The 26,908-nt window shown below is 44.1% G+C and overlaps 2 protein-coding genes across 2 annotated transcripts in view; one reads left to right on the forward strand and one right to left on the reverse strand.

The window, feature by feature from the left end:
• Nucleotides 1-26,908, reverse strand: part of LOC124804893 (centrosomal protein of 135 kDa-like) — a 412,291-nt gene that overhangs the window by 146,965 nt on the left and 238,418 nt on the right. The gene's annotated exons all lie outside the window — the stretch shown is intronic.
• Nucleotides 1-26,908, forward strand: part of LOC124804894 — a 119,341-nt gene that overhangs the window by 437 nt on the left and 91,996 nt on the right. The window contains exon 2 of the mRNA XM_047265267.1: nt 7,638-7,725. Within this exon, the coding sequence (XP_047121223.1) occupies nt 7,717-7,725 (9 nt within the window). The 5' untranslated portion in view covers nt 7,638-7,716. The remainder of the gene's footprint in view (nt 1-7,637; nt 7,726-26,908) is intronic.

Consider the following 26,908-nt stretch of genomic DNA (forward strand, 5'->3'; position numbering starts at 1 on the left):
ACGAATCTTGTATAATGTTACGACATTACCAGTATTTGAAAATGAAAAACGTATCAATTATAGTATTTTAATCTACAAATTCAGCTGACATTTTATATATCGCTATAATCCTGACAGTATTTGAAGATTAAAAATGTATCAATTATAGTATTTCAATTTTTGTTTTGATTTTCACTTTTATATTTCACGAGAACCAGTACATTCCCCAAGGCGGTGTCTGTCATAAAAACATTCAATGCACACAGCGACAGTCTAGCTTTTTTAGCGTGATGTCACTAACAAAAGTACCAACGTCAACGTTGCTAAATGCGTCGCGATTTGGCGATAATTTCGTGGCAAGCCACGCATGTCTAAGTATTTTGTCGAAAGCTGGAACATGCCACTGACGATGTACCAAGGACTGTTTTTAGTTGCGTCACTTCTACTTGTGATTTGCATTTACTATGCGATGAGAACCGGGCACTTCTGTAATCCGCGAATGTAATTCTTCAACTGTTGGCAAAAGTATATGTCGCAGGATTGTCAGCGCAGCGTACACTTTAGCGACATTATTTTTAATAAACACGTCGGTAATCCAGTTTCATCGACAAACAACTCATTTTATAAGGAAAACGAAATACTCGGGTTTATATGTTTTTCATTCTGAATTACTGTTAATAATACTTGATGATATAAGGTTTGTTATGATAAAATCTATTTCAATAACTTATATCCTTTGTCAATAATTCCGATGTATTTCACGATGTCACAAAAATATAGATGTTACGCACTTCCTGAACAATAGTAGGTAAAGAAACGAAAGCATAAGTTTGGATTCGAACACAGGGCGTAGAAATTTGAACCTGTTCTCTTAACCACTACGCTACCAACTTGCCAGATTTTAAAATGCTCGAGCAAACTGATTATGCGGAGTCAAAACTTTAGCCGTGATTTGCCCGAAAAGTATTGAATGTCGCCACCTACGTCAACATTGGTGTCCCTTTCCTTCCTTCCTTCCTTCTTTCTTTCACCTTGAAAAGTTTCAACTGAGTCAGAGAGCGCCCTGTGGTGGCTTCCCCTTGTGAGCCACGAAGAGAGAAGACCGTCAAGTACTGCTCTTTCTGTGCGCAAATCCTTCGTAACGTGCTTTTCGTTCTTTTATTGTTAAACGTGATCTGTCTAAACTAGCAAAATGATGCAAATTCACCACAGGTTTCTCCATTTCCGAAATCTTTTACATTCGCTATCTCCGTAAAAGTTCATTTTTTATCAGTAACGACTGAAGTCGCTAAATTCGGCAAATAAATAACAACTGCAAATAATGCGCTTATTTAGTAAGTTGCTTCATCATACTGAATACAGCTATCATTAAAATTATTTAATTTAAAGCAGCGTCCGTAATTTTAAAGACTAATTTAGCGATATAGACAGTCCACGCAAGGGCGCCTAATCTCGGTGATGAAGTACAGGTCCTTTAAGAAGTTACTTTCTTCGTGTATAGCAGGTTGCTGTTTCTTCCGAAAAATGAAATTTTACGGAAACTGAAAATTTTTTGCGGTTTGAACCGCAAGATGCAATATTTTCTCCGTTTTAGTTTAATTGCAATCTCACCTTAATTTAAAGCACATCTCGCCTTGTATAAAAAAACTACAATTCCATGATTTTTCTCATGCCCTGCCAAGTGATTACATGACTTTCTGTTCACGTATTCGAGTTTTCTTAAAACTCGACATGCAGAGATAAGAAAAAGACACTCTATGATCCAGATTGGCAGTTTACATTGTCGTATATGATACAGGTTTTTGTTTGTCGCGTCTAAACAGACAGGTAGTATAAATTTACAGGCTGCATATTTACTCCAATGTTCATAGACATCCAAACAGCTACCCAGCATCCTCACAGCAAACAAGCTGTAATTTTGAGTTTAAGGATGAGTGTTTCATTTCCAGCGGCGGGACTTGACATCGTACTGAGGAACAACTCGCTTTTTCATTATCTAAATATTTCCAAAGTTTATTTCGAAAAACAACTCACAACATAACCAAATATTGGTGCACCACAAATAACTGATGTTATGAGCATAGTACTTTCACAGCTGCAGACTCAGTCGCGTCCAACAAATCCAAATCTAGGTGCAAAAAACGGCGTCTAGCGGGAGTGGTGTGGGGTGGGACTGAAATGTTACACTCGTAAGTTTTGTCCTATAGTAGTGCAACCAACTTCTGTCAACAGCCTGAACCGTTAATCCTGGCCAACAAAGTCGCCAAAAACTATGTTTCTTTAAAGTTTGCAACTAATGATCTTAAAAGCTAAAACTCTTTGGCAGTGTGAAACTGTGAACTTCACTGGGACTCCTCCCCATAACGTTACCTCTCAGAGGCAATGCTAAGCTATATATTATAAGAACGACTCACGGCCCGTCGTCACGGTTTCTGTTTTGCCATACCTCTCTCCCACTTTTCAAGTACGAGACTTGCCAAAATAGTTCAACGGCTAAGAGCATTTTCGCGAGAGAGAAGTTTCCAGGTTCGAGCGCTAGTGTGGCACAAATTTTAATCTACTAAGAAATTTCAAAAAAAAAAAAAAATGCACATTTCGTTGCACAGTGAAAGATTAATTTTGACAAAAGTTGTAGAAACAGAACCAAACACAAAACATTGATATCGTTCCGTTACTTTAGGGTTGTGCACATAAAACGTATTTAACGAGAGCTGTACGCTCCACAATATGCTAACAGTTCTGAAAATTGCAAGACACAGAAACAATAACTCGAATGAATACATAATCGGAAGAAAAGTGGAAGACTCTACCAGCAAGAAGCAATCAAAGAGTGTTTCCGTATAGACGAGCTGGAACAGCTTGCTTTTGTGTGTAACCATAAGGCCAGTGGTATGCCAAGTACAATCAATCAAGAGTTGTCAAACCAGGTGAAAACTTGAAAGAAAGAGTGTATTTAGATCGGCAAGGAGATGGCCAAGAAACTCCAGTGGCATACATTACAGGAAAGGCTTGTGCAAGATTGAAATCTTTACTGTTGAACTTCCGAGAGCATACGTCGCAAAAAGAGTCGGGTAGCATTATTTCCTCCTAGATATTTCTCGCGAAATGACGAAGACGAGAAAATCGGATTTATCATCAGCTGTTCTTTTCTCACATCATTCACCAAAGTACCAGGAAAAGATTTGGGGGAGGGGGGGGGGGGGTGTTAGATGATGATGTCACCAGTAATGTACTCCTCCACATTCCCTAATGTGTGCTGACTATAGATATGTACCGTCGCTATAATAGTGACCAGTATCAGTAGGCTATGCGAGTAAATTCTAACAGGGCAAATGATCTCCAAGAAATGGTTTTTTTGTGCTGGGCCGTTTCGGCACGTATAAGGCGAAGAAGATGCGTCCGTGGAACTAGTCGTCTACAGTACTGGCTCCATGTTCGAGCACTGCGCACGTATGCTACGCGTTGCTTTCCATTGTCCAGTGATCACTAAAGCTTCAGACTGGAACGTGAAATACTGGAAGCAATTCACAAACTGGACGACGGTACAAGCTGCCCCGCGTTCGTTCTTCAGTGACCGTAAACAGTAGAAGCACATAACGCAATACTCCATCTCTCATTCTCTACCCAAAAGAGCTTGCTGGTTAGTTCTTAGACGAGAGGATGGGGAGGAACGGCTGATAGTTTAGCTAAACACTCTAAATAAAAACAATGGCCCGTCAAACAACAGCGAGTAGAATTCTGGGGCCTGTCGAAAGTATTCGCATTCGCAAGTGAGAACTGTACTTCCAATGATTCATGGCGTGCAGTGAAATTGAGAGAAGCAGCGATGTACACTGCGGGAAAAATATGCAACAGCCTCAAGGACTGTGTTCAATGGCACCAGGGTGTAATATGTGCATACTGACAGGTTGTGTCCTTAGTGATTCATCTGTCATCATCATCGGCGATCAGATGACGCTCAGAGGCCTGTCTGTGCACCCCATGTTCTTATTCTGCACACAGTAGCTGCGTTTACAACGTTCATTCTAACGCACAACCACGCCCCACCCACGAGTACATACTCATGTTGAACATCTTCAGCCATTTGAACGGGATCGCATTGTGGGCCTGCGTGTGCCTGGATGGACGTATATTCCCAAACCCGTAGAACAGGTTCTGAACGTCCGCGAGGTACAGCCGCACGGCAAGATCGCACCATTGTGTGAGCAGCGATAGCCGACCGATCATCCAGAGACGAATGGTTCAAATGGCTCTAAGCACTATGGGACTTAACATCTGAGGTCATCAGTCCCCTCATACAGGGACGAAATCCGGGCAAATGTTGCACCTGCTGTTGTTATCATGGACCATTGGGAGCCGTCTGCTTGAAGCAGGATTAAGATCAAGTGTTCCTCTGGCCAGGCTACCACCGACACCTCGCCTCTGCCAAGCATGGCTACTCTGGTATCGTGAAACAATTGACTGGAGAGAGAAACGGCGCCTTGTTATCGTCAGTGATGACAGCAGGTTCTGTCTGCACGCGAATAATGGACACACAAGTGTTTGGTGTGGACCTGGTGAGCTGCCTGTTTCGGAATGCATTCGCCCACGACAGAGAGGACCCATCCCAGACTTCATGCTCCGGGCGTGGAAGAGGGGGGGGGGGGGGCGCATCAGTTAAAACAAGCGGTCACAACTGGTCTTTCTGTAGAGTAAAGTAACCAGTGCCCACTACACTGCACAGGCTGTTATCCCCGTGCTACTGCCACTTCTTCGGCAGGAATGTGATGTGCTTTTCAGCAGGACAGTGCACGTCCAAGTACGGCTGATGGCGTTGAATCGTGCTCTTGCCCAGGCCAGTAAGATCAGTAGATCTCTCGCCAACTGAACACGTATGGGACATCATGAAGCGGGAGCTTACTCGTTCTCTAGCCCCTGCAAGCATCATTGCCGACTTGCAATATAAAGCACAAGAAACTTGGTACAATCTATAACTGCATCCCATTCGGCACCTTTATGATAGTTCATATGCGAGAATACACGCCTGGTTGACGACAGAGGGGTGTACATTGTGTACTGATGCGACTGTTTGGGCACCCTTTACTGTGACGTGTGTTTCATTTGGTCTGAATTTATAATCGTCCTGGTCCTAGAGGCTGTTGCATACTTTTCCGTCAGCGTATTATCACCGAACCCTACTAGTGAAACGAACCTTTAAGGAGAGTGTCTAACGGGCGATAACAATCGTATATGGTTTCCCGGAACACTGAGCACCCTACAGGGGCCATGTCATCAATATACACCCCCCGCCCACGCCATTTTTGAATCAGAAATGAGTAGAAACACGAGTATGTTCTAGGAAGAACTAAATCAAACTTATTAACTTTGTAGCGATACTGTGATGGTTTTATTCCTAGTAATGATGATAATATTTACTGTTAGAGCATGATTGCAACTTTTTCATTCTATTTTATGACGATATCTCTTAATAGCATAGCTTCTCTGGAGAAGAGAAAAATCCTTTCGTTGCTTGTATCAGTGCGTTGAGCATCAGTCACATCAGATTGAGAATATAGTATACTCTGCTTTCTATATATTCCTTGACATGAGATAGGTTGAATGTCAGAGCGTGCGCTCGTTAAATACAGATTATATTATACAGTCTGATAGCTGCAAAGGGCGCCATTTATTATGTGATATAATTTTTTTTTACTAATTTTAAATATATATGTTTGCGGAGGTCGATGCTGCAGAGAATACTTTTGGCGATAAATACATTCACACACGTTTATGTGCGAACTCTGCGTAGTCGTGAGTTCTGAGATTAGTGCAACATCACGTCTTCCTTTCTTCTCACGTTGTTCGGTTTAATGATGATCATGCAATAAAAACAAGTAAGCTGCGCAATGGGACACCCTTCGCTTTGTGAAAAATGTAAAACAGTATACGATGTTCACAAGGTTTATATAAAATTATACAAGTATAACGACAGCACAGTTATAAGAACGGCATCACATCAGAACACCTACAATCTGGAAGAAACCCTTTGATATGTTGGTTGGTTGGTTTGGGGAAGGAGACCAGACAGCGTGGTCATCGGTCTCATCGGATTAGGGAAGGATGGGGAAGGAAGTCGGCCGTGCCCTTTCAGAGGAACCATCCCGGCATTTGCCTGGAGTGATTTAGGGAAATCACGGAAAACCTAAATCAGGATGGCCGGACGCGGGATTGAACCGTCGTCCTCCCGAATGCGAGTCCAGTGTCTTTGATATGTGGCCAGGGTACTCCACGCCTATTTAATATTCCAGTCGTGAATGGTGTGGGGAAAGAACAAATTTCTTCAAGATCGAGTGAGGTGGCGCAGTGATCATCACACTGGACTCGCATTCTGGAGGACTGCGGTTGAAACCCCCGTCCGGCCCACCCAGATTTAGGCTCTCCGTGATTTTCTAAAATAGCTCCACAAATACTGGGATGATTCCTCCGAAAGGACACGGCCTGTTTCATTCCCCGTCGTTTACACAATCCGAGCTTGTGCTCCGCCTCTAATGACCGCGCTGCAAATAGAACGTTAAACTCCCATCTTCCTGCCTTTCCAGTTTTTGCAGGTTGTGTCAATACTCACTGTTTTTCCTCTGAAAACTGCTTATTCAGGTCAGAGAAAAGAAAATGTGCATGAACTGCTAACTGCAAATATGAGAATCACTGCCATAAAAAGAGAAACATACATGGTAGAAAAAAATGTGACTTTTCACCCCCTAAGACGACGTTGCTGTCAGGAGCTTAAATAAGTACACAGTTAACGTATTCCCTGCCATATTGATTAAGCACTTATGTAACAGGTACATTATTTTATTGAAATATAATGCTCTTTTTGGGGAAGAAGTGTATGCAGTGTCAAAGTCCCCGTCTAGAAAGCCTTCCTCGTTTCTTAAAGCAGTACGCAATACGCTCTCCTATTAGTCATCTCCCATATGGCCAGCTGCCAGCCTTCACCTACACGAGGGACACTGATTTCTCGGTACTTATTTCTACAGTAAGCTGTGTCCATCCTGGGAATACCCGAACAAGCCCCTCCCACATCCAACCCAAGTGTACCTAAATTCCGAGCTGATAGAATACGGTCTTGAGTTACAGCGTTCGGTTCCACTACCAGGTTTGAGAAATACGCGATAATAGGAACTGCGGATACAGTACACAGAATTTAATGTATGGAAGTTTAGCAAAAACGCACAAATTCGCTGCAGAGTGAAACACTCATTCTGGTGGGAATAATAAATGAGCATAATGAACAGTTATATGCAAGACTAAAGACTACAAGCCGTTCTCGGGAAAATGGGCACTGTTCTCAAATTTATCTCAGCATATGGTGCACAGTCTGGGGTCCATCTCGCTCTTACCCCCTCCCCTCTCCACATGGGCCAGTGGTATTCCAAGGACGAAAAACTGTCCATCATCTGACTCGAAAAAAACTATTTTTTAGACGAGCCATACCACGATGTCGCGACACAGGACACCAGTACAGCAATTTAGGAAGTGCAGAGTGCTAAGTGAGCGGTCACGTAATCCCATGTACGCCATTACACACCCTTTATAAAAAATACGCTATCAGTTTATAAAGCAGCTTCAGTGAATGCAAAGCAAGATATGCGTGTCAAATGATTGTTTTTTGTTTTCAGGTACCGTCACGTGTGAATCGATGGCTGAGGATTGGACGAAGGGACTTTGTCACGGCACAGGCAGACATACGATGCACAAATGAAGACAGTAAGTCATGCGTATGCACGATCTCTATCACTAGCTCAGCTTTATTTTGTAATTTAATCTGAATAGATGTTTCGGCCTCAATGATTCGATCACTGGCGTTACCCAATAAGCTAGCGATAACTATTGAAATTTCTGCTTTACAAGGAAACAGTTATCGTATGGAAACTGATAAAATTCTATGACTTTTTCGCAGAGTAATACATTAACACAAGCTGATAAAAATCCACACTATGTACCCTATGTTGTGGAGGAGAAATCAGTGACCCTGCAAAGGCCCAACGTGGAATAAGACAGAGCCCAGCTGTTCCCCATATCTACATAATATAAGAACCAAGCAAAAATACGCAAAAGGACCTGATGAGGCTTAGGATGCTAGGTGTTTACAACAGTCAAATGGTTCAAATGGCTCTGAGCACTATGGGACTCAACTTCTGAAGTCATCAGTCCCCTAGAACTTAGAACTACTTAAACCTAACTAAGCTAAGGACATCACATACATCCATGCCCGAGGCAGTATTCGAACCTGCGACCGTAGCGTCGCGCGGTTCCAGACTGTAGCGCCTAGAACTGCTCGGCCACCCCGGCCGGCTTACAACAGTCCCTGACGGATATAATTTCAGCTACGAGTGTCGTTCATTTATTTAGCATAGTCAAAGTGTGCATTATATGGAACTATCAACACGTCGGATACAAAACAAGACCGAAGTCTGCCACAGAAGAATGCTGTATCCCAACAAACAAACAAGTCTGAAATACCGGATCTGCGATATGTGCACCGGACTACTAGAAACGTTTAGCCAAAAAGTTTCACATTTATCATTACGATTTCTTGAGATTTGGTCACTGCTGCATAAGACGTTCCTGTCAAGAAGCGTTTACGAAAAGGTTAGGCAGCACTCCAGTAAACAAGAATGGCGATGCCAGGAACCGGCCCCATACCACCGGCTCACTGTCATTTCTTGGGCAGAGTGGTATGGAACTGTTATCTCACGCGACACTGAGTAACGGTTTTAGTACACGAATGCGCAAGTACACAAGAGTGTGGTAGTCACCTGGATCTACAGCCGTGGCCACGCAAGCAAGCGGCAAAAAACATTGTAGTCAGGTGATTTTACATTCCTGGCGATGGGGTCTTATAATAGTTAGATGATGCACTGTGTGTATATTTACGTATTTACTTGTTTTTATTTGGCTTCTTATTTATTACGTTGTAGCATGTTACGGATAATTTAAACATAGGTTATATTTGTTCTTATATAATTATTGCGGCAAAAAACATTGTAGTCAGGTGATTTTACATTCCTGGCGATGGGGTCTTATAATAGTTAGATGATGCACTGTGTGTATATTTACGTATTTACTTGTTTTTATTTGGCTTCTTATTTATTACGTTGTAGCATGTTACGGATAATTTAAACATAGGTTATATTTGTTCTTATATAATTATTGCTATTACGTGGAAATTTTTTCCCAAACTCTGCAACTAATGATAGAACTGCATTATTACATCCAACATCTACTTGTCATCACACTGACATTGCTACTATTATTCATGAAGACTACGCCTACTACCATACCTAACTATCTCCCCACCACTACTAATGTCCAACAACTTATTTCTCTCTTATGTGGCACTTGCATACACTACAACTAATTGAAACATATTAAGTCCGCAGCTCGTGGTCATGCGGTAGCGTTCTCGCTTCCCACGCCCGGGTTCCCGGTTTCGATTCCCGGCGGGGTCAGGGATTTTCTCTGCCTCGTGATGACTGGGTGTTGTGTGATGTCCTTAGGTTAGTTAGGTTTAAGTAGTTCTAGGGGACTGATGACCATAGATGTTAAGTCCCATAGTGCTCAGAGCCATTTGAACCATTTTTGAAACATATTACCAACAGCAGCCTCTAATAAAATGGTTCAAAATGGCTCTGAGCACTATGAGACTTAACATCTGAGGTCATCAGTCCCCTAGTCTTAGAACTACTTAAACCTAACAAACCTAAGGACATCACACACATCCATGGCCGAGGCAGGATTAGAACCTGCGACCGTAGCAGTCGCGCGGTTCCAGACTGAAGCGCCTAGAACCACTCGGCCACAGCGGCCGGCGCAGACTCTAATAACACCTGGTTTTGTCTTCCACGTTCAACAACGCACTCCATCGCCCCAGCCGTCCTACCTGATCCTTGGGCGGTGCGAAGGGTGTTGTGGTCCCATCTGCCTCTTCCGTTGTCTTTAGGCTCCCTGGATGCAGGGGATGACTGCACTGGTCCGAGGGAGCATCGCTGCTGCCCGTCAGGAGTCCAGCCACATACGGCCCACGTCACTCCGCCTCTAGGTCTTTCGGTGGTGATTCAGGATCTGTCAAGTTGTCTCATAACGCATGATATCTCCTCGACGCTGAGTCCTCCGTGGCGATCCAGCTACTGTCGATCAGTATCAGCAATGTTGGCATACATCGGACATACCATGTTCTGGTGCCTTTTTAACCACAAGCACATTCGGCAGTTCAGTGCCATTAAGAGGCGCAATGCCCGTGGCCCATCAGTGTGTCAGGCTTCTTGAGGGCTTCAGTCGCCTCATTCTCAGTCTCTCTCTTATGTTTCGCAGAATGTATGCATACAGAAAACTTTTTGTGGCTACACGAGTTTTTGCTTCAAATGTAATACCTGTCGTATTACACAGGGGGATATGCTCGGACAGATTACCTGCATTTTGAAACTGAGATGACAGAAATATGAGTTGTAGCTGCAGCTGGAGTTCTCTCTTGCTTCGACTTGGTTGGGTTGCGTTGTTTGGGGGGAGAGATCAAACATCAAGGTCATCGGTCTCATCGAATTAGGGAAGGACGAGGAAGAAAGTCTGCCGTGCCCTTTCAAAGGAACCATCCCGGCAATTGCCTGGAGCGATTTAGGGCAATCATGGAAAACCTAAATCAGGATGTCCGGACGCAGGATTGAACCGTCGTCCTCCCGAATGCGAGTCCAGTGTGCTCTTTGACTTGGTGAATACTTGCAGCTGAAACGATTTTGTAGAGAAGGAGCAGCAAAGAACGTTTCTTACACTCAAACCTCCAGACGTCAGACACTCAGACCGATACCAAACGTTGAGTGTCGATAGAGTATCAACCACAACACGACTTTAGTTCATGCTGCGTGCTGTCGTCCAGAACATGCGTAAACGGTAATTAAAAGTAGCGCCAGAAGTACGAAGCGCAGGAAAAGGTATGTGACGACTGAATCGCAGATTCCGCATAGGTGAATTGGCAGAGCGTCTGATCATCGTACTGAAGGTCCCGAGTTTAAATCCCGACGATTTCATTTTTTTAACTGTTTACGCATGAAGCTGTTATATGGGTGAACATTTTTCCTGACATGTGAAAGAATTTTTTCGGAGATTGTAGCAATGTGCTTTTGGCAGTTTGTTTCCGCTTCGTTAGTTGAAAGTAGCAAACCTAGAGAGTACATTTCTATAGATAAGTGTTGTGTTCTGTCAGACATGCCTATACAAATGTACTCTATAGGTTTGCTACTTCCAACTAACGAAGCGGAAACAGACTGCCAAAAGAACATTGCTACAATCTCCGAAAAGTCTTTTTACATGTCAGGAAAATCTTCTCCCATATAACAGTTTCACGCATAAAAGTTGAAAAACATTTAGTCAGTAGGATTTGAGCGCGGTACCTTCAGTACGATGATCTGACGCTCTACCAACTGACCTACGCGAGATCTCCGATTAAATCGTCCCAGGTACGCTTGTTCTGTGCTCCGTACTTCTGGCGTTACTTTTAATTACCGTTTACGCCTGTTCTGGATGACAGCACGCAGCATGCACTAAATCGGTGTTTTGGTTGATACTCTACCGACATACAACGTTTTGTACCGGTCTGAAAGTCTGACATCTGGAGGTTTGGATGTTAGCACATTTCTAAACCATTTATTGCTGTACCTGCATACCCTAAATTAATCTTCTACTTGTAGATCACATACCAAGGCAGTGTTTTATCAGCGGGAATTTCACCTGAAAAATAGCTTCTCTGACTTGGATTACCACTTTAGTTCATTCTTGTAGACACTTTCGTACCCTTAGCAATATTTTCTATTTCTGCTAAATCCTACTGCATAATTTTGAAGTGGTCAGTCTTTTGATACTATGGAGAAAACTGTCAGAATAAATCAATGGATTTCATTTAAGGCAGATAAAATTAACATCGCTTCATGTTCGTCTCATCTCCAAGTTTTAAAGTTTCCGTTCTTTATGGACCAATAATTGTATTAGCATCACAGCAACCACAAATTGTCTGAATGATGACATTCTCTTGGATTCGTTAATCCATAGTTTTGGCTGTGCAGCCATTTTCCAATGATCTGTTGAAAATGGCTATAACTCGAAACTGCGTGGTAGTAAATACAAAACTATACGATAACAGAATCAAAAACATTCCAGTAAACATTTTTCCGCAAACCATGCTATTGCGAAATAATTACGAATGTATTATTACAAGACGCCACAGACTCCAGTAAGAAATAATATCCTGGCTTGCACAAATCTATCTGACAAGTTACGTTTTCAGTTAAGTTCCCTTCTACGTAGACTGAAATTGGACTCATAGTGGTGGTACATGCATGATGGAGCACCGGCACATTTTCCTGTTGATCTAAGACGGTATCTAAAGTGCCGATATGGTCCTATACGGATAAGAGGTTGTATTTTAGCTCCCAGCACAACCCAAACCCTCTGGACTTTTCTGCGTGGAGTCATCTCAAAAGTGAACAGTACTCCTGTTAATACGGCTGAAGAGCAGCGAATTGCAGTCACGTCAAGTTTTACTCACGAAGACCTGCGGAAGTTAGAAATAATTCGTAAACTCTGCAGAGACGAGTGCATAATTGCATCCAAACGCTAGTACAACACATGAAATATCACATTTAACAGGTAATATACATTATAACTTGTGACATGCTGAAGTAATATTGCATCACTAGCTCATGGAGGGCATTGGTAGAATTGAACGCAGTTAGAGTGGTACTTCATCGGAAAGTTTACACTTCATATACATTTGTACTAGCTACGACAATATTTCACACCGAAGTCAGTGGCGTGCGGTGACCAGACATTCGCAATCGCCTCTTACTACATCGTTGTTACTTCTGTTATTGTGCCCTTTCACCAGTGTCTGTTTCTTAATTATGACACACACACACTATATATACACTCCTGGAAATGGAAAAAAGAACACATTGACACCGGTGTGTCAGACCCATCATACTTGCTCCGGACACTGCGAGAGGGCTGTACAAGCAATGATCACACGCACGGCACAGCGGACACACCAGGAACCGCGGTGTTGGCCGTCGAATGGCGCTAGCTGCGCAGCATTTGTGCACCGCCGCCGTCAGTGTCAGCCAGTTTGCCGTGGCATACGGAGCTCCATCGCAGTCTTTAACACTGGTAGCATGCCGCGACAGCGTGGACGTGAACCGTATGTGCAGTTGACGGACTTTGAGCGAGGGCGTATAGTGGGCATGCGGGAGGCCGGGTGGACGTACCGCCGAATTGCTCAACACGTGGGGCGTGAGGTCTCCACAGTACATCGATGTTGTCGCCAGTGGTCAGCGGAAGGTGCACGTGCCCGTCGACCTGGGACCGGACCGAAGCGACGCACGGATGCACGCCAAGACCGTAGGATCCTACGCAGTGCCGTAGGGGACCGCACCGCCACTTCCCAGCAAATTAGGGACACTGTTGCTCCTGGGGTATCGGCGAGGACCATTCGCAACCGTCTCCATGAAGCTGGGCTATGGTCCCGCACACCGTTAGGCCGTCTTCCGCTCATGCCCCAACATCATGCAGCCCGCCTCCAGTGGTGTCGCGACAGGCGTGAATGGAGGGACGAATGGAGACGTGTCGTCTTCAGCGATGAGAGTCGCTTCTGCCTTGGTGCCAATGATGGTCGTATGCGTGTTTGGCGCCGTGCAGGTGAGCGCCACAATCAGGACTGCATACGACCGAGGCACACAGGGCCAACACCCGGCATCATGGTGTGGGGAGCGGTCTCCTACACTGACCGTACACCACTGGTGATCGTCGAGGGGACACTGAATAGTGCACGGTACATCCAAACCGTCATCGAACCCATCGTTCTACCATTCCCAGACCAGCAAGGGAACTTGCTGTTCCAACAGGACAATGCACGTCCGCATGTATCCCGTGCCACCCAACGTGCTCTAGAAGGTGTAAGTCAACTACCCTGGCCAGCAAGATCTCCGGATCTGTCCCCCATTGAGCATGTTTGGGACTGGATGAAGCGTCGTCTCACGCGGTCTGCACGTCCAGCACGAACGCTGGTCCAACTGAGGCGCCAGGTGGAAATGGCATGGCAAGCCGTTCCACAGGACTACATCCAGCATCTCTACGATCGTCTCCATGGGAGAATAGCAACCTGCATTGCTGCGAAAGGTGGATATACACTGTATTAGTGCCGACATTGTGCATGCTCTGTTGCCTGTGTCTATGTGCCTGTGGTTCTGTCAGTGTGATCATGTGATGTATCTGACCCCAGGAATGTGTCAATAAAGTTTCCCCTTCCTGGGACAATGAATTCACGGTGTTCTTATTTCAATTTCCAGGAGTGTATATTCAGGTGGCACAGGGAATTCCAAAGAGGAAATTTCATTATGAAGGACACTGAAGGGGCGAGAAGGCCACGAACATCAGTTACGGAGGAAAACACTGATGCTGTGAGGGAAATACAACACGAAGTCAGGCGAGTGACCTATAAGCGGATAGAGGATACCTTAGGGCTAAGTGTACCAGTAATTCGTTCAATTCTGCATGATCATTTGCAAGTAAAGAAACTTTCTTGTCTCTGGAAGCCGCATAGACTGACGGAAGAGCAGATGAAAGGACGTGTGACTTGGCGCCGGGAGATGTTAAAGAAGTTTTCTAAGGGACAATCACAGTTTCTGAAGAAAATCGTGACAGGTGAAGAGACTTGGCTTTACTATTATGACGTGCCGACTAAGACCCAAAACAAAGTTTGGGTCTTTGAAGATAAAACACCCATAGCTGTCAGAAAATCCCTATCAGTAAAGAAGAAAATGATAGCTATTTTTTAAAATCGAGGGCAATTGTAAAGCGTGTTGTTTTGTACACACCGAAGACAGTCTCAGCTAAGTGGTACACTGAGAAGAGGCTGCACGAAGTCATACAATCTTTGCAGTACCTGCGATCGAAGTCAAAAATGGACATTCGGTTGCCCCCTCAGGACAACACTCCATGTCACCGCTTCGAAGGATGCATCGAATATTTGCGCGGTACAGGACAAACTCCTTGATCACCCTCTTTACAGTCCAGACCTTGCTCCTTGTGACTTTGTAGTGTTCCCGCATGTGAAAATGAAGCTGAAAAGAGTGCAGTTTTCAAGGATGAGCACTTTCTGACGGCTTGGGACAACGAGTGTGCCTTACTCCCTACAGAAACTTGGGAGAACTGGTTTAGAGATTGGTTTCGGAGGACAGAGAGGTCTATTCAATGCGACGGAAATTACTTCCAAAAATTAAATAAAGCTGTATTGCAAAACTTTCCTAGTATCGTTTGTACGGAGTATCCCAGGAGGAATGATCAATATTAATAGATATGAAAGGAACGATCACTCGAAGCAAAAACTGTCTAGAAAACACGTTCTCTTAAAATGCAAACCATAAGAGGTATGAGCACTTGTTCAATAGAAGTGTTTCACATTTGCGAAGGTAGCTCTTAAGGTTTGCATTTTAGAACCCATGTTTAGCAGACTTTTTTTTCTCAATGATAGTTTCCGTCGTATCCTTGAATATTGACCAATCCTCCTAGGACATCTCGTAAACTTTTAATTTTTGTCCTATATCTTTCGTGACTTTTCTTAACTGTCAGATATAACAGAAATCATCGAAGATGTAAACACCGGCCTTGAATTTGTCGAGATTGTATCCATAAACGGAATAGAAACTGGACGATAAACAGTGCAGACAAAACAAGGCGAGAGATGATTAGAAGCTTTTGAAAAGCTGTGTGACAGAAATACGCTGAAAATTAAATAAATTATTCGGTTAACTAATGAAATGATCATGAAATGGGAAAAGTGTTCTAGAGCAAAATTTGAGTAAAATAAGGGAAAGGGTCAATAGGACAACCATATGTCAAGGAACAGAAATAGAAGTAACTACAGGCGTACCTCAGAGACTTATAATGCCCCCTGGCAGTTCAGTCTCTACGTGAATGGCCTGGCATACAGTAGTGGCAATAGACTTTTTCAAATGGTGCATTTATCTATAAATAAGTACTATCTGGAAAAAAGTGCACAAACACCCAGTCAGACGTCAATAAGATTTGGAAGTGGGTTAAAGAGTAGCAGCTAGTTATAATTGTTTGGAGATTGAAAATTATGTACTTAAAAAACGCGAAACAGTGATACCGTATGACTATAACATCAATGAGTCACTACTGGAATCAGTCAACTCATACAAACAGGTGGGTGCAAAAATATGTATGGATATGAAATGGAATGGAATGATCACATAGGCTCATCCGTAGGTAAAGCAGGAGACAGACTACGCATCATATGCAGGATACTGTGGGGATGTAAGTGTACAAAATAGGCTGCTTATAAAATACTTGTGTGTGCCATCTCAGAATACTGTTCAAATCATTCACTTGTGCCTTTGTCTCGCAGTTTTCGCTGTATCGGCATTGTTACAATCGCATTTGGCATGGTTGGTGGAAGGGGGTGGCTGGTTGCCCTTCCTGTCGCTACCCCGTACCCCCTGGGATGCAATCAGTGTACCCAAGCTGTTTGCGTCTAGCGTAAACCATGAAATAATGTGAACGTGTTCAAATGTCTGCGAGATGTGTAACTGAGGTGGGATGTGGGTACCAGCCCGGTATTCACCTATGGGGATGTAGAAAACCGCCTAAAGACCACATCCAGGCTGGCCAGCACACCGGCCCACGTCGGCGAATTCAATTCGGGGCCGGCGCGCCTACCCAAGTCCAGGAAGCAGCGGATTAGCGCCCTCGACTAACCTGGCGGGTCCGAGAATACTGCTAAAATGTGGGGCACCATACCAAGCAGGAGAAGATGTGATGCTGAACGTATTCAAAGATGGGCAGCACGAGTGGTTAGACTTTGGTTCCACTCACAGGAAAGCGTTTCGAAAATGCTGAAACACGCTAACTGAAAGGCGCTTGTAGATAGGCGCCAATTACCTTGAGTTTCAACAAACAATATTACGTGAAGATACAAGAAACATACTTTAGCTCCCCACACGTTTGAATTCCATAAAGAGGACACAATGGCATTTTAACAGTCACCCTTTCCACGCTTCATAGCATGTGATGCAATGTCAAGTACCCAGAGCCATGCACTTCACAGTCGTTTGCAGAGTACGTATGTGGATGTACACTCAAGCGACAAAGTCAAGGAATGGCGACATTCGCAAATACAGATGGCGGTAGTATGGCGTACACAAGGTAGAGAAAGGAACTGCGATGGTGGAGCTGTCATTTGTACTCGAGCGATTCATGTGAAAAGGTTTCCGACGTGTTTACGGCCGCACGTTGGGTATTAACAGACTTTGAAAGCGATGGTAGTTGGAGCTAGACGCATGGAACATTCCATTTCGGAAATCTTTAGGAAATTCAGTATTCCTAGATCAACAGTGTCAAGAGTCTGCCGAGAATACCAAATTTCAGGCATTACCTCTCACCTCGCACAACGCATTGGCCGACGGCCTACACTTAATGACCGAGAGCAGCGGCGTTTGCGTAGAGTTCTCAGTGGTAACAGATAAGCAACACTGCGTGAAATAACCGCAGCAATCAATGTATCCGCGACAGCAGGGCGGCGAAATTTGGCGCTAATGGGCTGCGCTATGACAGCAGACGACCGACGCGAGTACCTTTGCTAACAGCACGAAATCTACAGGGTGTTACAAAAAGGTACGGCCAAACTTTCAGGAAACAATTCTCACACACAAATAAAGAAAAGATTATATGTGGACATGTGTCCGGAAACGCTTAATTTCCATGTTACAGCTCACTTTAGTTTCGTCAGTATGTACTGTACTTGCTCGATTCACCGCCAGTTGGCCCAATTGAAGGAAGGTAATGTTGACTTCGGTGCTTGTGTTGACATGCGACTCATTGCTCTACAGTACTAGCATAAAGCACATCAGTACGTAGCATCAACAGGTTAGTGTTCATCACGAACGTGGTTTTGCAGTCAGTGCAATGTTTGCAAATGCGGGGTTGGCAGATGCCCATTTGATGTATGGATTAGCACGGGGCAATAGCCGTGGCGCGGTACGTTTGTATCGAGACAGATTTCCAGAACGAAGGTGTCCCGACAGGAAGGCGTTCGAAGCAATTGATCGGCGTCTTAGGGAGCACGGAACATTCCAACCTATGACTCGCGACTGGGGAAGACCTAGAACGACGAGGACACCTGCAATGGACGAGGCAATTCTTCGTGCAGTTGACGATAATCCTAATGTCAGCGTCAGAGAAGTTGCTGCTGTACAAGGTAACGTTGACCACGTCACTGTATGGAGAGTGCTATGGGAGAACCAGTTGTTTCCGTACCATGTACAGCGTGTGCTGGCACTATCAGCAGCTGACTGGCCTCCACGGGTACACTTCTGCGAATGGTTCATCCAACAATGTGTCAATCCTCATTTCAGTGCAAATGTTCTCTTTACGGATGAGGCTTCATTCCAACGTGATCAAACTGTAAATTTTCACAATCAACATGTGTGGGCTGACGAGAATCCGCACGCAATTGTGCAATCACGTCAACACAGATTTTCTGTGAACGTTTGGGCAAGCATTGTTGGTGATGTGTTGATTGGGCGCCATGTTCTTCCACCTACGCTCAATGGAGCACGTTATCATGATTTCATACGGGATACTCTACCTGTGCTGCTAGAACATGTGCCTTTACAAGTACGACACAACATGTGGTTCATGCACGATGGAGCTCCTGCACATTTCAGTCCAAGTGTTCGTACGCTTCTCAACAACAGATTCGGTGACCGATGGATTGGTAGAGGCGGCCCAATTCCATGGCCTCCACGCTCTCCTGACCTCAACCCTCTTGACTTTAATTTATGGGGGCATTTGAAAGCTCTTGTCTACGCAACCCCGGTACCAAATGTAGACTCTTTTCGTGCTCGTATTGTGGACGGCTGTGATACAATACGCCATTCTCCAGGGCTGCATCAGCGCATCAGGGATTCCATGCGACGGAGGGTGGATGCATGTATCCTCGCTAACGGAGGACATTTTGAGCATTTCCTGTAACAAAGTGTTTAAAGTCACGCTGGTACGTTCTGTTGCTGTGTGTTTCCATTCCATGATTAATGCGATTTGAAGAGAAGTAATAAAATGAGCTCTAACATGGAAAATAAGCGTTTCCGGACGCATGCCCACATAACATATTTTCTTTCTGTGTGTGTGAGGAATGTTTCCTGAAAGTTTGGCCGTACCTTTTTGTAACACCCTGTATTAAAGTGCCTCTCCTGGGCTCATAACCATACCGGTTGGATCCTAGACGATTGGAAAACCGTGGCCTGGTCAGATGAGTCCTGATTTCAGTTGCTACGAGCTGATGGTAGGGTTACAGCGTGGCAAAGATCCCACGAAGCCGTGGACCCCAGTTGTCAAAAATGCTCTGTGCAAGTTGGTGGTGACTCTACAATGGCGTGGGCTGTGTTTACATGGAATAAACTTGGTCCTATGGTCCGACTAACTCGATCATTGACTGCAAATTTTTACGTTCGGCTACTTGGAGACCATTTGTAGCCATTCCGGGAGTTCACGCTTCCAAACAACGATGTTATTTTATGGACGACAATGCACAATTTCACTGGGCCACAATTGTCCGAGACTGCTTTCAAGAACATTCTGGACAATTCGAGCAAATGTTCTGACCACCCAGATCGCCCGGCATGAATCCCATCGAACATTTATGGGACAGAATCGAGAGGTCAATTCGTACACAAAATCCTGTACGGCAACACTCTCGCAATTATGGACGCCTATAGAAGCACTATGGCTCAATATTTCTGCATGGGGCTTCCAGCGCCTTGTTCAGTCCACGCTACGTCGAGTTCCTGCACTACGCCGGGCAAGAGGAGATCTGACACGGTATTATGAGGTATTCCATGACTCTTGCATCTCAATGTACAGGATACGCTTAGACCAGCGCAGATACCTGCATGAAACCAATCTTCCAACTGAAGAATAATCCCACAACCACAAGGCAGGGCAAATTAAAGTGGCCTGGACATTTTGAAACGATTTGTGGCAGCATTAACGGAAGAGCAAAAGACCTACAATGACTTCCAACAGGACGGAACAGCCAGCCGAACCTTTGAGCACATTCACACAATCTTCACGCCTGGCGGAGTTGTAAGCACGGGTCAGTCTGGTCGCGTCCCTAGCTGCCCACCGAGGTCACCTGATCTGTCAGTGTGCGAGTACTTTGTGTGGAAACCCTCAAGTTTAAGGTGTATCGCAACAACGCCCATTACGGATGAGACTGCAGCAATTCCAGCAGTCCAACTTCAATCTGCCTTCAGCAACCTGCTGACCAACGCCTGAAAGTACCAAGAGATGAATAGTGGTCACTTTCAGCACCTTGGCCAGGTTAGTGCTGTATTTCCTTTCCTCTGCTGTGTTTCCTTGTACTCTGAAACTCTATTCTCCAGGTCACTTTTATTTGCCGAACCCTGTACTAGGCCGTTTCACAATGTTCTGAAGATTTCAAATTTGAATATCACACAAACTAATCACGAAACAAAGTTGGACATCTTGCACAATATACAACGTTTATTCAAGTTCACTTACGAAATACTACATTGGAAATGACAACTCTCGGGTCTGTAATACTGGAGGCGAATGACCTTTTTGCCAATACTAGTCTCCTTTTTATGTCCTTGTCCTGTTATGGATTATATTGCCTAGGTAGCAGAATTCCTTAATTTCGTCTACTCGTTGTCCCAGTCTCGATATTAAGCTTGTCGTTAACCTTGTACCTGCTACTCCTCATTACTGTAATCTCTCTTCGGCTTTCTCTTGTTCCATAGTGAGCGCTCATTACATTGTTCATTCCATTCAACATGTTCTGCAAGTCTCACTCACTTTCACAGAGAATAGGAAAGATATCAGAGAACTGTCCGCCCCGATAGCTGAATGGTCAGCGTGACGGACTGCCGTCCTAAGGGGCCCGGGTTCGATTCCCGACCGGGTCGGAGATTTTCTCCGCTCAGGGACTGGGTGTTGTGTTGTCTTCATCATCATTACATCCCTATCCGGCGCGCAGGTCACCCAATACGGCGTCGAATATAATAAGACCTGCACCAAGGCGGCCGGACCTGCCCAGTAAGCGGCCTCCCGGTCAATGACGCCAAACGCTGCCGGCACGGTAGCTCAGCGTGCTCGGTCAGAGGGTTAGCTGCCCTCTGTAATAAAAAAAAAAACTGAGTTAATAGATCAACAACGAACTCAAAAGGATGTCTTACGACGTCCGCCCCGATCAGATTCAACGAACAAAATGAGATTTAAAAAAACGCTCATTTTCATATCAGAGAACTTATCACTGATGCCCTTTCGCCCTGAATGTTAAGGCCATTCGTGAACATTTATTTCCTACATTACTTCTTCGATGTATAGATAGACAGGGACGGAAGTCTACCTCTTCTGATCCGAGCGTTATTTATGTTCCACTCTTATTTGTTCCTTTTGATCTGAATGTTATGCATCCCAAATAAATAGGAAAAAATTACAATAAGATCTCACATTTTGTTAGGTGACGAGCTGAATTCGGCTCTGGGAGAACAACAAGAGCATTCTGTGGAGAGAGCATGCGGCCGTGAATGGGCGCACGCGCTCTACGGCAACGGCAAGGCACACGTCGCGGCGACAGTTCAGATGCTGTGCAAAGATTAACGCCGGAGAGAGCTGGCGAGGGGGAAAGTTAGCGCCCCCCTGTCAAAACCAACACGCTTCCTTCGTTAATAGTCAGCGTCTGTGAGACAAAGCGCGGTTCCAGAATTGCAGCGTGAAAGGCGAAAGGACAGGGGCGCGAGACAGGGACAAAGGTGAACTGCGGACAGCTACTGCGGGTTTGCTGATTCGTGATGGGAAATATGCACGACTGTACTGCAGTCAATAGGAAAGATTCCGCAGTGGCGGGAGAAAGGAGCCTTTCTTTCGCTCATTAATTCAATCCATCGGCATCAGCAGTAGAAGCCATATGACAACAATAGTGCATAAAGCCTACCTAAGCTATTACATCCACTACAGCTTTCAGCTATAGCCATCCACGACCCTCCCGCTTCTTGTCTAATGTCGTCTAACCAGCTCCCATTAGGCCGTCGTCGTGGTCTTTATCTCGGGATCAGACAAACCATTGTTTGATCCCTTTACTATTCATTCGTCTGGCTACCTGTCCTACCCACCCCCTTTCCATTCACATTACACTCATAGTCACGCCTTCCCCTCGCGTTTTAGCTCCGAACCATCTGCTTGTTTCTCTCTCTCTCTCTCTCTCTCTCTCTCTCTCTCTCTCTCTCTCCGTAATTCTCAATATGCATCTCTCCGCTGTTCGCTGAGCAACAGGTATTTTAAGCTCAGTTCTCATTACTACATGTAAAGCAAGTGTTACAGGCCCTGTATTGTTCCTGATATATATTAACGACATAGGAGACAATCTGAGGAGCCGTCTTAGATTGTTCGCAGATGATGCTGTCATGTACCGTCTTGTAAAGTCATGAGATGATCAAAACGACTTGCAAAATGATTTAGATAAGATATCTGTATGGTGCGAAAAGCGGCAGTTGATCCTGAATAAGGAAAAGTGTGAAGTTATTCACATGAGTACTAAAAGAAATCAGGTAAATTTCGATTACGCAATAAGTCATACATATCTGAAGGCTCTAAATTCAACTAAATAATTAGGGATTAAAGTTACAAATAACCTAAATTGGAACGATCACATAGATAATATTGTGGGTAGAGCAAATCAAAGACTGCGATTCATTGGCAGAACACTTAGAAGGTGCAACAAGTCTACTAAAGAGACTGCTTATACCACGCTTGTCCACCCTATTCTGGAGTATTGCTGTGCGGTGTGGGATCGGCATCACGTGGCACTGGCGGATGACATTAGAAAAGCAGAAAGAAGGGCAGCTCGTTTTGTATTATTTGGGAAATGGGGGGGGGGGTAGTGCCGCAGACATGATACGTGAATTGGAGTGTCAATCATTAAAACAAAGGCGTTTTTCGTTGAGACGTGATCTTCTCGTGAAATTTCAATCACCAGTTTTCTCCTCCAATTGCGCAAACATTCTGTTGGCACCCACCTACATAGGGATAAATGATCATCACGATAAAACAAGATAAATCAGGGCTCGCACAGAAAAATTTAAGTGCGCTCGTTTTTCCCGCGTGCCGTTCGAGAGTGGAGCAATAGAGAGACAGCTTGAAGTTGTTTCATTGAACCCACTGCCAGGCATTTAATTGTGAATAGCAGAGTAATCACGTAGATGTAGAAGTAAAAATTGGTATTACACACTGATGGTAAATTTTCAGACACATCAAAAACTTACCTTCTAAATCCTTTTGTTTTTAGATTACTAAAAACACCCCACGACGTTTTCACCCCTCCGTTTACTTCATTTACATCAGACACAAAAAGTGGTAACCTGGTTTCATGACTTCCTTGTTAATCTGTACTATGTTACGTTCGTCATACATCAAATTTTGGTATTATTACAAACAAGGGAACCTCCCCATCGCACCCCCCTCAGATTTAGTTATAAGTTGGCACAGTGGATAGGCCTTGATAAACTGAACACAGATTAATTGAGAAAACAGGGAGAAGTCGTGTGGAACTGTAAAAAAATAAGCAAAATATACAAACTGAGTAGTCTGTGGCACACATACGCAACATCATGAACATAAAGCTCAGGAGCGCCGTGGTCCCGTGGTAGCGTGAGCAGCTGCAGAACGAGAGGTCCTTGGTTCAAGTCTTCCGTGGAGTGAAAATTTTACTTTCTTTATTTTTGCATAGTTATTATCTGTCCGTTCGTTCATTGACGTCTCTGTTCACTGTAATAAGTTTAGTGTCTGTGTTTTGCGACCGCATCGCAAAACCGTGCGATTAGTAGACTAGTACGTGCCTCTCCAATGGGAACCGAAACATTTGATCGCAAGGTCATAGGTCAACCAATTCCTCCACAGGAAAACAGATCTGATATATTCTATACGACACTGGTGACGGCATGTGCGTCACATGACAGGAATATGTTGTCGACCCACCTAACTTGTACACTTGGCGAATGGGTAAAAAGATTCTTCTACGTTGCCCGATTTAGGTTTTCTTGTGGATGTGATAATCACTCCTAAAAAAGTGATGAAAACATAAGAGTTTGTCACATAAGCTGAAAATAAAAAAATTAAGATTTGAACCTAGGACCTTTCGTTCCGCAGCTGCTCACGTTACCACGAGACCACAGCGCTCCCGCGTTCCCCGTCTCCTTGATGTTGCATATCCTGCCATGAACTACTTCAGTTTGTATATTTTGCTTATTTTTTCACAGTTCGACACAACTTCTTCCTGTTTTCTCAATTGATCTGTGTTCAGTTTTTCAAGGCCTATCCACTGTGCCAACTTATAACTAAATCTGAGGGGGGTGCGATGGGGAGGTTCCCTTGAAAGTATATTTGCATTCTGCGACTACTCATTGACGCTAACTCCTTGCGACACGAAAATTTGGGCCACGTGGTGACTAAAACCCGGATTTCCCGCTTATTGCGAGAGATCGCATTATGCACTTCGGCTATCCGAGCACAATTCCAGGAGCGACCCAAACTCCCGCGTGTCACGTAGACACAACCCTAATGTTCGCACAATTCGTGGTCCCCGCACAGGGAGACGAATATTGTGTCGTCATTTTAGCCCGTCAAAGCATGGATATATCACTGATGGTTACAATGTATGTGTTTATTGTAAATTGTGAACGTATGACATTGTGTAAACACAGATATATAACCATAAATGATGTATCCATCCCTCGACAGGCTAAATTAACGATATAATATTTGTCTCCCTGTGTGGGAATCACGACTTAGTGCGAGCATAATGGTTGTGGAAGTTTGGATCGGTCCTAGAGACGTGCTCGAATAGCCGAAGCAGTAAAGGCGACGGCTTACGATAAGCGGGAAATCCGGGCTCGAGTCCAGGTCCGGTCCAAATTTTCACGTGCCGCATACTGCCGACGTCACTGCATAGTCGCAGAATCCGAATATACTTCGTAATGTTTACCACAGCTGTAATCGTCAATTACAGCGTCTGTTCCTTCAGATGTACACCGTATTGTGAAGATATAGAAATTGTAAAACACAGACATTGTAAGTATAAAATTTTAGTACTAATTTATTTTCAGCCCCAACTTCAATTTTTATCCATTTTTTTTCACTTGTTGAGAAAGTTTATGTGCACTAGGTAGTACACTGTGTACTGTTCTACCCATTTTCTCAAACAGCGCAGTAGCATGAAATCTACCACCTAGTCACAGTCTTTTATCTACAGAGTTGGTGAACTTGAAACACCTACGTGACGCCATAATTTTCACTACAGTGGCCAAATAACCAATGCAAACGGCTACAGCATACGGTTTACGGGTTTCATCGGCGCCTTTTACCAGTGCTAGTGAGTTCAAAACTTCGAACGCCCTAGGTGCACAGCCGTACATGTTAAATCATTTACACTGCGTTTGCAAGTACTTCTGTTTGTGAGATCGTCTACGCCATACTCTTGTAAAATGCACGTCCTAAGACTAGGTAAAGTATAGGTACGAATTTATTTAGCATAAAATATCAATACACTACTTTCATCAACGGACAATCTATAATTTCTGTTATATTGCTTTTAATTACTTTTTCCATAGATATTATTTAAGTATGCTCAATAATTTTAGACTTTAGTTCCCAAAAAGGCCATTATATAAATGGATTAAATTTCTACGAGTTACACATGTAATATCTCACATCGAACATATAATAATTCTTGCACATTTAAAAATATTGCTAATCTTGTGTATTAAGACACTAGTTAGAAATACTACAGGAATTATGGAAAGTATCAGAAAAGCCATTCAAAAAATGCTATAAATGCTCTTTGCTCCATTAACGTGAACTAACAGCTACCCTTTCATAACGTCACAGGGATGAAATTCTAAAAATTGACTAACATACACCAAAAACTGCTGCAAAAACAGCTCCTATGCATCTCTGGATCCCAAACGTTAATTAACTTTTACGAAAAGAATTGCATAGTCTCGTATTTTAATGCACAGAGAAGATTAATCGAGACAGTTTTCTGCAGTGAAACCGTAAGAACACTCTTAATAAACCACGCACTAATGCCAGATGAGAGCTGCGAGAGAATCACTGACGAAACACAGTGTCCTCGACATTTCCTGCCCATACAGATGCAATAATTGGGAACTCACTTTGTGCAACTGCCGTCACCAATCACAACGCCAACAGTCAATTTCGCAAAGCGAGGCTGAGCGTCTCTCCTTTCTGTACAACTGACCCACTCCTCGCCACAGAGTTAGCCGACAGAAAACAGAAGAAAGAAGCAGCGAATAGCATCGCGTCTTACACATAACATCTGTGACAACCGTGTAGTTTAACTGCAATGTCAGTACAGGGTATGGTGGGGAACAAATCAGAACGACGGTAGATTATGGATATATTCTGTAGTGCAATTTTCATCTACAATACCACAATAAACTGCTCGAGTTTCAATACAGGAGTCCTCCAACTTGCCTTGGTGCAACTAGACCAACGCCTACAGACGATATGTTGGTAGAAGCAGGAGAAATACCTCGTCCAATTAGAAGAAAGATTGACAAACAAATACACAATGGGGAAAGAATACATTTGTTTGCCTGGATCAAGTCACATGTACGAATCTACTCGCAAGAGTGAGTACTGCGTTACGTCTGGGAGGGTATTAAATATCTACGAAGCGTTTACACATGTGTTGGAATGTGTACGGACCAAGAAGGAAACCTGGGAGACGTCATATAAATACAAAGGGCGACAGTGCGTCTCAGCCTAACCAGACAGTCCGCAGCGT

This window comes from Schistocerca piceifrons, chromosome 7 (assembly GCF_021461385.2).
Source record: "Schistocerca piceifrons isolate TAMUIC-IGC-003096 chromosome 7, iqSchPice1.1, whole genome shotgun sequence".
Classification (NCBI taxonomy): domain Eukaryota; kingdom Metazoa; phylum Arthropoda; class Insecta; order Orthoptera; family Acrididae; genus Schistocerca; species Schistocerca piceifrons.